Source organism: Lissotriton helveticus, chromosome 2_2 (assembly GCF_964261635.1).
Source record: "Lissotriton helveticus chromosome 2_2, aLisHel1.1, whole genome shotgun sequence".
NCBI lineage: Eukaryota > Metazoa > Chordata > Amphibia > Caudata > Salamandridae > Lissotriton > Lissotriton helveticus.
The window spans coordinates 374743840-374756657 of NC_136060.1; the positions used below are offsets into that span (position 1 = coordinate 374743840).

At 44.9% G+C, this 12818-nt stretch overlaps 1 protein-coding gene across 12 annotated transcripts in view; it reads right to left on the minus strand.

Moving 5' to 3' along the window:
- ADD1 (adducin 1) overlaps positions 1-12818 on the minus strand; it is a 634474-nt gene that overhangs the window by 75191 nt on the left and 546465 nt on the right. For 11 of the 12 annotated variants that reach the window (XM_078678558.1, XM_078678561.1, XM_078678553.1 and 8 more), the window contains one exon: positions 11564-11653. In XM_078678558.1, coding sequence (XP_078534684.1) covers positions 11564-11653 — 90 coding nt within the window. Of the gene's footprint in view, positions 1-9890; positions 9984-11454; positions 11473-11563; positions 11654-12818 lie in introns of all 12 variants that reach the window. The other variant, XM_078678563.1, reaches the window with a different exon arrangement.

Consider the following 12818-nt stretch of genomic DNA (forward strand, 5'->3'; position numbering starts at 1 on the left):
CAGGAGGCCATCATGCCTATCAACTGCATGAACACTCTCGCTGGCAGGGAGTGTTGCGGTCTGAACTTCTGGCACAGCGACTGAATGCTGTCGATTCTGACTGGGTTGGGCTGAGCCATAGCAGTCAGGGTGTTTATTGTCGCGCCCAGATACTGCCGCACATGGGCTGGTTGAAGGTGCAACTTCGGGTAATTTAGCGAGAACCCCAGACTGTGAAGGAGTTGAATAGTGTGGGACATGTCCGCGGCGCACTGTTGTTCCGACGTTGCTTGAACAAGCCAGTCGTCTAGGTACGGGTAGACATGTATGTTCTGTCTCCTGAGGTGCGCCGCCACTGTCGCCAGACACTTTGTAAACACTCTGGGGGCAGTAGTCACCCCGAAGGGTAGGACTTTGAACTGATAGTGCCTGTTTTGAATGGTAAACCTGAGGTATTTTCTGTGGGATGGGTGGAGTGGGATGTGGAAATAAGCATCCTGGAGGTCCAAGGTTGCTAGGAAGTCCCCTTGATTGAGCAGGGGAAGGATTTGTTGCAGAGTCAGCATGTGAAAGTGTTCTGACAGTATGTACATGTTGAGGGGGGGTAGATCCAGAATAGGTCTGAGGGATCCGTCCTTCTTTGGGGTGAGGAAGTACAGGGAATAGACCCCTGTGCCTTCCTCTTCCACTGGCACGAGCTCGATTGCGCCCTTTTGCAGCATCACCAGTACTTCCTGCTGCAATAAGTGCAAGTGCTCTGCCGACATAGGACGGTGTCTTGAGGGAATGTTGGGAGGAGTGGAGGTTAACTCCAAACAGTAACCGTACTGGATAAGTTTTCTCACCCACCTGTCTGTGGTGATGGACGTCCAGACTGGCAGGAACTGCTGGAGTCTCCCCCCGACCGCTGTTGTATGGTCGGGGGGCAGTGACAGAGAGTCACTGTTTGTTGGCGGCAGAGGAACGGGAGTTGTTGTTCCCTCTGCCTCTGCCCTTGGCACTGTTACCTCTGTAACCCCCTCTACCCTGCTTTGGGTACGAGGATTGGGCACCACCTTTCGCGTATTGTGTTTGTTGACCCAATTGTCCTCTGGTAACACCACGTGCTCCTGAGCGACGAAAAGTGTTTCCCCTGAATTGTTGTGACTGAAGCGCCCCCATGGACTTGGCAGTCTCGTTGTCCTTTTTAATTTTTTCAAGGGTGGTGTCTACATCTGGACCAAACAGTGTGTCAGGATTGATGGGCTGGTTGAGGATTGTAGTTTGGATGTCAGGCTTAAATCCAGATATGCGAAGCCAAGCTTGTCGCCTCAACATGACGCTAGTGTTAATCCCCCTAGCCGCTGTATCTGCCACATCAAGTGCACACTTTATTGCAGCGTTGGAGATAAGCTTTCCCTCTTGTATGAGCATTTCGGCTGCTTCCTTAAACTCATCAGGTAGGTGTTGAAGGAGCTGTTCTAGGGTGTCGTAATGCGCCCTATCGTAGCGTGCCAATAGTGCCTGTGTGTTTGCAATACGCCATACATTGGCAGCCTGCGCCGCCACCCTCTTGCCCGATGCCTCAAGCACTTTCGACTCCTTGTCTGGGGGAGGAGCTTCACCCGTCGTTTGGGAGTTTGCCCTCTTGCGGTCATTGGCGACCACCAACGAGTCTAGAGGCAACTGTCCTCGAATATATGCAGGATCTCCAGGTGCTGGCCTGTATTTTTTCTCGATACGTGGGTTCACCACCCTCGCCCTGGTAGGTTCCTTAAAGATCTCTGGGGCATGTTTAAGGACACCTTTAAGCATAGGAAGTATTTTAACTGTTCTCTCTGAGACAGAGAAAGTGTCAAATAAAAAGTCTTCCTCTACCGGGTCAGCATGCATGTCCACATCATGATTTGCTGCTGCCCGTTCGAGTAAAGCATTAAATGCAGCAGAATCCTCTGTTGGAGATGTACGTGTCCCAAAGCCTTGTGGATCTTGTACCACCTGATGTCCACTTTGGTCCCCAGTGTCGCCATATGAGTCCTGCTGAACATCAGGGTCATTGCCAACTGGGAAATTGTATTGGTCCTGTTGGTCATCATCATCCCCTCCTGATTGGTTGGGGGAAGGTGATGGACTCCTTCTTGGTGGTGGCAGAATAGGCTCAACAAGTGAAGGAATGTCCTGTGCTGGCCTCTTCTTCTTTAGTGGAATAACATATGATTCCAGTGGTTGGGAAGTGATTTTCCTCTTATAAAGGGTCAATTTCCCTGTTTGGGCATCGATGCAATGCTCAGATTGCTCCTCTGAGGCGTGATATGGATCCGAGAGGCTCTTTGGCGTGGACGGATCCGACGGTTTTGGCACCGACGTGGTTGCAAAAGCCTTTGGGGCCACCTTCGGTGGCAGAGTGTAAATAAGCTTGCTTGAGGACTTCTGAGGTGTGTCCACCGATTTCGGAGCCGATGGCGTGGAAGCCGTGGACGACAAAGTCTTTTCCCTTATACGTTTAAGGGAGTCAGTAACCTGCTTCGTGAAGGAGGAAGAGGGTTTTGTAACCGACGGCCGATCTTCGGTGGCGTCGGAGTTGCTTGGTGTCGACGGTATTTGCGTCGACGAATCTTCGGCTGCAATGTGTCGGGGCTCCGTTGAAGGCTTTGGCGCCGATGCAGCAGATCCCGCATCCTTGTGGCGATGCGTTGAGCCGGCGGCCTTTGGGTCGTGGCCTTTAGTCGACTTTGGGTCGGCCGTGCGTTTACTGGACGGCGCTGTAGCAGCGTCCGAAGGCGTCTCAAGAGGTTTAGGTGTCTGCGCCGGAGCAACCGTGGTCGACGCCTGATGGACGGCCTTCTTGGAGGAGGGTTCCTTGTGCACCTTCTGCGGTGCTGTCGACTCAACAGCCTTCTTCGACTTTTGTGGGCCGGAGGGCGACGGAGTCGATGAAGGAGCAGGCTTTGATAGTTTTTGTAGGACGTCGGCCATTTTAGGTTTTGTCGAGTCCGTAGTTTTCGGTTTCGTTTTCGACTGGACGTCGGCCATCTTGTGCGCCGTAGGACCCGAAGGTTTCGGTTTCGATACGGGCAATGGCGGCTCCGCTTGAGTGTCCGTGGCCGGGCCAGAAGGCGGGGCCGGGAATAGCGGTGCATGGTCGTGGGTAAGGCCGAGTGGCGATCCCGTGACCTGAGCCTCAATAACGTAGACCTCGGGGCATAGCTCTTCCTCTGAGCTATCTTCCACGGCCCCATAAACTTCTTCGTCGTCCCCTACCTCCTCGACGTATTCAAGGTCCGGGGCCTGTCCTTCGATGTAGTCCTCCGGATCGGCCTGGACCTCCGTCGATGGTGGCGAAATCTGGAGATGATGGCTATCGCCTTCCTCCTCGGGGTCGTCGAATATGTTGTCGGGTGCCGGTGTCGCTCGCTGGGCCTCAAGGCGCACCACGCGCCGAAGCTTGAGCGTCTTCTTGGACCTGAACTTGGAGCAGGCCATGCAGTTTTCTTCGTTGTGATCCGGCGACAGGCATTTATTGCAGACCGGATGCACATCGATGTGTGGATATTTGGATCCACAGACGGGGCAGAACTTGAACGGGCTCCGCTCCATGTTAAGTTCTTCGGGTCTTGCTGCGACGAGAGGGCCTCGATGTCCGAGGAGTGATTTGACTCCGTAGATTTCCGGCCGAGAGAGGCGGACGACACTCGAGACCGTACGCAAACAATACCGACGCAGGTAACGAAGGCCTTTTGGCCTTAAGATGAAAGTTTATCGGTTCCGACACGGAGACGTCGAAACCACATCCGAACCCAATGGCGGAAAAAAACAATCTGGGGATGGAGTCGATGCCCATGCGCACTGTAGTCCAGGGGAGGAGCCACCTATCTCGTGATACCTCAAAGACTCTTCCAGGACAACAATGTGCAATCTTCCGGACCCAACACTAGGCGGCGATCTATGCATAAGATATGAATTTAGCAGCCCACATGCCTCGAACATACCTTTACGACGAGACCCATAATATGCTGTACAAAATAACAATATGAGCGTCTCAGTCTCTTTATCCAAAGCACAAGCAGGACAGAGGCTTGCGGACAGGTCATTGTTCCATTTGTCAGTAAAGGATCTCAATGGAAGATTCCTAAGGCGAAAATGAACATACAAACTTTTTGCTAGTGGAGGTGGTATAAAATCTAGATATGATTCAAAACAAGAATCCAATTTAAAATCAAGATACAGGTTAGTCAATGATCCATTTCTTACATAACCTTCATGTACGTGTGCCCAATAGCATATTTTCAGATTGGCAAGATCTGCTCGAGATATGACAATTGGTGCATCTCAAAGCCTGTTAAGACCCAGCCTCTGAAACCATTGTGAAACAAATTTTAGCCAGAGAATTGACTTTGCTCCCGTCAAGTTAAGTAAATCTTTGAGCGCATCTGTGACCACTTAACTCATGTGTAGACCATAGGCAAACCCAGGACATTAGCGGTTGAAGTGCTGCCTGATCGTTAATTCTTTTCAGCCCCAATTCTTGATATCATGGATTTAAAGGGGTGCTCTTAGGGACAGGGATTAATTTTCTTGCAAATTTATTTTCAGCTACAGATAGTGGATGCACATCTGCGTAGCCCCTTGATCTCTGCACACAGTGCAGCACCTTGTGCTTTTGCACGATAGAACTCTAGGGCTGGTGAAACAAGATGTGACCTTGTTTGCTTTTGTAGCCTAATATTAGCAGTAGATCACTACTCTGTTAACATGGTGCTCCTAGTAATCCATGGTGATCCAGTCCATTTAAAATTCTCCTTTAACTTGACCCATAGATATTCAAAACTGTGCACCCTCTCTAGTGCCTCCCCACCCACACGGATGACAAGTTTTGGACACACCCATTAGAAACACCATATATTTTGTTTTGTTTATGGTGAGCTCTAGGCCCTTTGACCCACAAAACTTGTCAATTGGAATTTGAAGACCCATCGGGGCTATAGAAATAAGTAAGGAATCGTCCACAAATAAAATAGGAATCTTCCTCTTATTCAAATTAGGGAATCGTTCAACAGTACATCTATGTCGTTCATATATAAAGTGAATAGTGTGAATGCAAGAACGCACCCCTGGCGGACACCACACTAGACATGGATGTGTTCAGTTAATTCACCCTGGCTGCCATATCGAATTTGAGCAACATTTTTAGTGTGAGGTTGTAAGCCGAATACGATTTGTAGGGTCACACATGGTTGACAGTACTCGCCACAAATTATTTTGGGAATAAGATCAAAGGCAGCCCTGAGATTTACAAAGGACACATCATTTTTGTTTAAGTAGTGTGACACACAAGATGTACCAATGGGCAAGGGACAAGGGTATCCTCCCAGCAACCCTTCAGGAAGCAATGATTGTAGTCCTACCCGAGTTGGGTAAAAACACACTGGAGGTGCGCTCTTACAGACCGCTATACCTCCTAAACATGAATTACAAGATCTTAGAAAAGGCCGTCGCGAATGGACGGCCACCCTGCCTCTTCACACTGGTCCATGAAGATCAGAATTATTTCATCCTAGGAAGAAACATTCCTAAATCTAAGGCACCTCTTCCCGTTGATGGAAGAAAACCCACAAGCGCCGCTGTCATGAACAACTCTTTCTCTCGATATCGAGAAGGCCTATAACACTCTGGGTTGGCCCTCCTTGATGGAAGTGCTAGGGAGAATAGGACTGTGTATTTTGGATGGCACTGGTCTTCACCCTACCATTAGTGTTAGCGCGTACATGTAGAGAAATCCCTGCTGCGTTCGAGAAACAAAGGCACCAGGCAGGGGTGCTCACCGTCCGCTATCTTTTTTGATCTGGCTATGGAGCCCCTCACAGGCCTCTTTCGCCTGAAGGGCCTGCAGTGGGGGATACTGAGCACTAATTCCTGGGATGTCATCCCACACTATATGTCAATGATGCACCGATGTATCTAACAGATGCAGGAAGAGGCCTCCCACAAGTAATGGAGGCAGTAGACAACTCTGGAAAGTCGTCAAGTCTGCAGCTGAACTAGGCAAAATCCGTTTTGTTCCCTATGCAAAACCTCACGCAGGCAGAAAAGGAAGCACTGTAACTTGGCAATGGAATGGTACCTCGACACCTTTTGATACATGGGTGTGAACATCTACCACTTCAAGGATGATCTTATACACAGACACCTGCAGGCGGTTGTAGCCAGCATATGCAGGTCTTTGCCATTCTGGAGCTCCCTGCTGTTATCGCCAAAGTGTAGGGTGGCGATTGTCAAAATGCTGGCACTTCCTAGGCTACTAGATCACTTTTTCTGCCGTTCTGGTCAATCTCCCCAAGCACTTTTTAAGAAACGCTCTCTGTTACGACCTGATTATGTGGTCCGGCAGAAAGGTGTTGGCAATTAGTAAATGATTCGCCCCCTGGAACGAGGTCGGTCAGATGCACCAAAGTGGGTTGGATGCACCAAACTACGAGCTCTATCAGGTGGCGGGTCAACAGCAGTGGCCGATGCGCTGTCCCTCACATACCACCAAACACTAGCAAATGATTGTGAAAAGAAACTTTAGGGACGGTATAATAATAAATTAGTTTATGGATCCTCAGCACGCAGCTCTGTACCCAGGCCTGCTGACTCGCTCATATATGTCCAAAGCAAGCGCTGCCCAATGCATTACTGACCGAGTTTGCCACTATGGTCGCTCCTGACTCTTCATAGGGTGGCTGCGCACCAGAAGATCAGATGGTAGGGAGATGCTGGCACCGCCACACTGGGAGACATATGTGTACATAAAATCCCTGAACTACAACGCAATAGGACTATTATGGGGCCAGAGTATCTGAAACCTGGCTCTTCCCAGCCCCGGCAGACACTACTCACCCATGGGAATGTCAAGCGGCTATCACGGTGCTGTATAAAGCACTATCAGACACCTCATTATGAAATTCCCTACTCTTAAGAACAAATGGGTAACCACAAAGGGCCAAGACATCACAGGTCAACAAAGGGCCACAGCACTTGAACATGTACTCAAATTAGGAACACAAAATTAAATTATATTCAATTCAATTACCTTCATCAGACCTACTTTATACCTTTGCGCATCCATCATATAATCCAGATTATATCCCCTGGATGCCCATAATGCCCCCGTTAGGAGGTGGACTTGTACCATAGGGTGTGGACCTGCCCCGTGATTCGGAAATTTTGGGAAGTGGTAACGCCGACTGTCAAATATTACTGGATGTACACTGCCCGCTGAACCTTTGCTGTGTTTACTAGGGATCACATGCATATGCACTTAAACAAGTATGCCATTACATTTCTCGACTTAGCAATGTGTTCGCAAAACGCTGCATCACCATGGCCTGGAAATCCCCAGATACGCCATCTGTGCAGCTGTGGCTATGGGATCTGTTTAAGTGGGCGACGCCGGAAGTCACAACCTGGCACTTGCTACCTACAAGACAGAGGGACCCAAGGCAGTGGGATCATTATCTGATCTTTTACTCTAAACCACCCCAACATTTTTTATAGTAACAGGGGGCAGTGATAACTGTTCACCCACATTGCAGACGATATCTGGTTATCTCCATGGAAATAGTTTAATCGTTCGTTCCTCCGTAGGGAGCAGCAAGGGTTTTTTGCAACAAACACTTTCGCAACAAATTGAAGACCTGGCGCTTCATATAAGCACCTTGGGGACCACACACCTAAATACCTGCCCAAGCACCTGGATAGCCTCTAGGGTGATTAGCACACAATACAAATCAATAGAACTGAACACTGGGGAACAAGTGAATTTAGCATGGTGACTGACTGCACCTTGTTAACTCCAAAGGGGATACCATAGTATATACGTGTCCAATACCTCAAGGGCTACTTTGAAGTTATGTTTTCGTTGCCTTTTCCAATAAAGAACTTGTAAAAACAAAATAAATAAAAATTTAGCATCTTGATTTCCCAGCCTGTTCTAGCTGCCTATTTCTGCTTGTTTATGTTTTCAGACATCTCTAGTGTAATAACATTTCTGCACATGTTCAGCCTCAGGTCCTCCTTAGACCTCTTCCATCTTTGGCAACACCAAATATGTCAATCATTTACAGTTTTTTTTCTTGTCAACAGAGAATGATTGACCTACTTTTTGACTCAAAAACTCTTGGTTACTTTGAAGGTCGAGCATTCAAGACCTCTTAAATATACTTTAGTATTTACTTATATGTGTATGTACTTTGTGGCCTCTGGAGATCAGCCTTCTCTCCTTCGGCTTAGGGACTTTTGTTCTGTCCAATTGCCTCTATTTAACTGTCAGTAAAATACCAGAATTGCTTTCTGCTGAGGGACTGTTTTTAAAAAAAAAAAATTCTGGCAAACTGCCTCTATTTAACTTTCTTGATCGAAAACAACCAGCAGAGGTCAGTAAAATACCAGAATCAATTTAGCATTCTCGAGATTCCAGTCCATAGAAATGGTCTCCCACGAGCACCCGTAGACAATAATATTTTTTTCAAATCTTGTTTTTTCAGTGAAATGCCCGCCCAAGGCCCTGGTTTTATATTAAAAACAGACCTTTGGACTATACCATTTCCTGCTGAAAGGCAATAGTTCTCTCTATGTGTACCCATACCTGCTGTGTCACGCAATTACTTTCCCTCCATGTGAAAGAACAGTAGATATTTCAGCACCCAGGCTAATGTGCTGCATACCCAATTACATATAAGGTCCCAAAGGCGAGACCGATTGCATTGCAAATGCTTGTTTGATCTTGGTGCTGCTTTTTAGGTCGACCATGTTGAACTGGAAGTAAAGTTGAACCTGTAATGAGGCCTGATCCTAGCACCCATCCTTGTTTTGACCTTAGTTAATACTACATGCCTTATCTTTTGCACTTCAATACTTTTTCAAGTCAAAACACTTTTTAGGTATTTACAAGCTATACCCAAGGTCTTTGTTCGATGGCATGGTAGATTAAAGGATTTAGGGACTGTTCACATCAGTACAATATCGGTAGTGGAGGAGTATGACTTCGTGTAGTAGTCAGAAATATGTTTTGCAGACCATGTCTATGCTTTCTTAGCAATCATTGCCTGGGCCAAAATCAGCATTCCAAACATGGTGATTACTCCCCTATCCTGTGCCGGGATCCAATCTCACATCCACGGAGCAACAAGTCCACCATTTCACTATTCGTGTGTTCTATGTGTTGGTTTAAGAACCATGCAAGCTTCGTACCCAGAGTGCTAGAGTGGAAGACATGTATGATTCTTGAACCAATGCTTAGACTGAGAGAGACATAAATGGTGTTCTTTCCAGTGAAACTATAGACAAAGTGTAGTAAAACAATTTTCCTGACACCAAATATTCTCCACCAAACGTAAAACCTCTTAATGTCAAAGTCCAAAGAAAATTGTCCTCTGACATTTGGCATCTGGTTACTGGTGGGAAGTCCATGTTCAGGTTCAAATTGTTGTTTTGAATCTTTTCTACAAACTGGCTCTGGTTATCAAGAAGCTCAAGGCAGGAAACAAAATCTGCAAAAGTTGACGCATTGCGAGCTTACGGTCTGTATTATAAGGAGTCACATTAACTGATATGTTGAAAATAGGAATTAATAATGGTCATCAAACATGTTTTTTTGGATATAACGTAACATAATCTAGAACAAGTTCTAGCTGCAAAAATTACCCACACAGTTAATTATTTTTTGTAAGTAACTATACCACTGGACAACACATTTTCAGTATACATAACAAGCGTTGAATTTTACAATTCATAATAAATGCATGCATCAATTCAACTTGATTTCTATCATCCAAATCTATCTAACTAGAACTAACGAGATAAAAGAAAGAGCTGCAATGTTGATGAAATAACAGAGAATTAGGATCAGAAACAGGAAACATCAAGGTAGTTAATTATAGGGCAGTAAGTACCTTTCTAACTGAGTGGATTTTAGCTGGACTAAAGACCTGCTCTGAGAGATCGAGCCCTTCAATAGTTTCCGTGCAGTCTGAGAGGGGTGCATCCTGCAACGGTAAATTTAGTAAACACAGCAAACCAGACGGGGCCTTTTTTTAAAATTCAAGAAAAAACATTTTTTTAAGCTGTCTCAGAGCATGCAGGCAACAGGGATGAGCAGATAAAACAGCGGTTAAGGAGAAGGAATGGCATGCACACAAATACCACACTAAAAAGGGTTGATGCTGGGCCACAATACCACTAGTCAAACTTTGTAAAGTAAGACAACACTTCTAACGTTACTTGGGCCCTAAATAAAGTTTACAAAATCAAAGTTGTTGCGATGTGCATCTTCTAGATGAGGTTTATATCCAGTGTTATAGCTCATGAATTGGATGAATTTGCAACTATTTTTGATAGACAAACTGAATATCTTGTTGTGACTTGGACATGCCAATAAGATCAAATGTACTGTGATAATGCCCTACAGTCATTGCTGGATCGCTCTCGCAGTTATGGAAATGCTCCAGCAATTAATTACAAGATCTTTCATACCATAGACAGCCTTATTTTGTACTTCAGCCATCCTGTAGTATTTTGAGTTTGCATGTTATGAAACTAGAATTTAAATGAAGCAGCTCTCCCACTCGTAAGGACACATACTGCTTTCGCAGGCTGGGTGCCCTTTTGAAGGAATTAATGACGAGTCCAACACGCCAAAATGTAATAAAATCAGAAGAGCGCCAGTGAACCAACATTGCACCACGTTGATGTTATTTACGTTGACCTAGTGTCATGTGCCTCTCTCATGGAGTAACCTTGTGTTTTGCTATTAGTATCTTAAATTCCCTTATGACTTAACTGGTTTGAGGGTTGCTGTGTTTTATCCTTCCTGTTTCTTTAAAAAAAAAAATTTGTTTAAGAGGATTCTGACAGTAAAATATATAGACAATTACAGGTTTGTAGTGAACACTACCACATGATGGTTCAAGTACCACTCGAATGTATGGAAAACGTTGGCAGCTTAGTAAGATGATTTAGGAGCTGTTGCATGATCTGCATTTCTTAAAAGCTAGTTTAAAGAAACTGAAATGCTTATTCTACATTATTAGGGCTAGCGTGCCTTGGTCAATTTCATAACTTCGAATCCTCTATTCTTAACCTTATGTCTCAGTTTCGTTGGGGCACATTAATGTTTCAAATAAAAACAGAAAACAAACAGAATGTTTCAAGTGGATTCAATTAATGAAATTTCCCCTAGTGCCCTAAGAGACAACTGACCAAATAAGGGAATTACCTTTTCTAATATCCAAGTTTAAGAAACCGAGTACTACAAAATAAAAAGCCAGAATAGTTTTGATATGCAAAATAAGCGATATAAAAACCGCTCATGCACTATTTGTAGCGAGGGATTAAAAGAACAATCTGATTTACATGCTTGCACCACACAACTAAAGCCTTTACATGTTGCTTTGAATATATTTCAGCACCTTAGCCAAAAAACAAAAACAAAAAAACGGGGTTGCCTGTGATGCTTACCTTGTATATAGACAATCTCTGCCAATTAAAAATAATTTCATAGTGCAATTAGGTGACAAAAGTACTAGGTATCAATCTAAAATCACCATAAATACAGACATCCACTCACCTGTACAAAATTTCTGTCCATTACTGAACCACAAAGAACCTGCGACTGGGGACCAGCAGTTTTTATATCTTGTAAATTCTGTTCCCGAATCTATGAAAGAAGCAACAAAGTTGAGCATGGGGACAAACCAGAAGGGTGTGTGTGTGTGCGCATCAGTGTTTATATGTGTCACAGAAATTATGCCGAAATGATACACGTTGCTTAATCTCCTCTTCACACCATCCCAACTAAACGTTATGCCTTTAGCTTTACGATGAGCTCAAAATGGAAAAAAATTCACATAGGAAGTCCATGCAATTTTTTTTAAATTATAAATCAGTGAGGAAAATTACAAAATATTGAGGAGAAAGAAGACAGACTACATTATCAGAGATCCTGTCTTCTAATAGTGGAGGGCAGAAGTTCCATAGTATAAATCTAATTTCTGGTCTATAGGGTTGTTTTAAGTGTATAATGTTGCTTTTCACAAATTGAAGATTGGCTCACCAGTGGAACATGCTAAATCTCTGATCTGCAAATAAATATTCCACTTACACAAATGTTCATTCACCCACCGTGCCAGAGAATATGTGCAGAGAATGCAAGATACCACTAGATCCAGTGACAATTCTACTCCGAAGTCAACGGATATTTGCAAGGTAAAGCACAGCAAGCTGGGATGAGCTACAAGGACAATCACCTGCTACATGTTTAAACCTTGATGGTTATCATTTATGGTTAAGTAGCTTACTAATCACCTTCACAGCAAGGAGTAAGGATATTCCACCTCACAGAGTTCACATCCAATGCACTGCAAGTTCATGAAAGTGCTTAGTGATAGCAGCTAATGAAATAATGGAAAAGGGAACTACAGCCATGTTGGCAGCTCAAATAGATAACCTAGTAACAACTCATTTATTCACAATGGCCTAGTAGAGGTTGCATTTAAGGACTTTAAACAAACCAGAATGTGCTTACAAAGAGAAAATCAATGGACTGGAATGGAAAAGACGGCCATATGCAATGGACAGGTAGAGTCAAAAGGAGACTGAAGGGAATCTAGTACAGTCGATATGTTCTGCCACTTGCTACCAGCAGTTTGCAATGACACAGTATGTTACATATTGAATAACTAGCGTTGCATCCCATGGTGCTTGCCTTGTTATAACTACAGGTAGGAGGTATTCACCAAATATTTTTGTAACCAGTGTTCTCCCAATGGATAGTTTCACCTTTAAGAGGTATGCATGGGAGTTCTTCGACTTGTCAGAGTAAG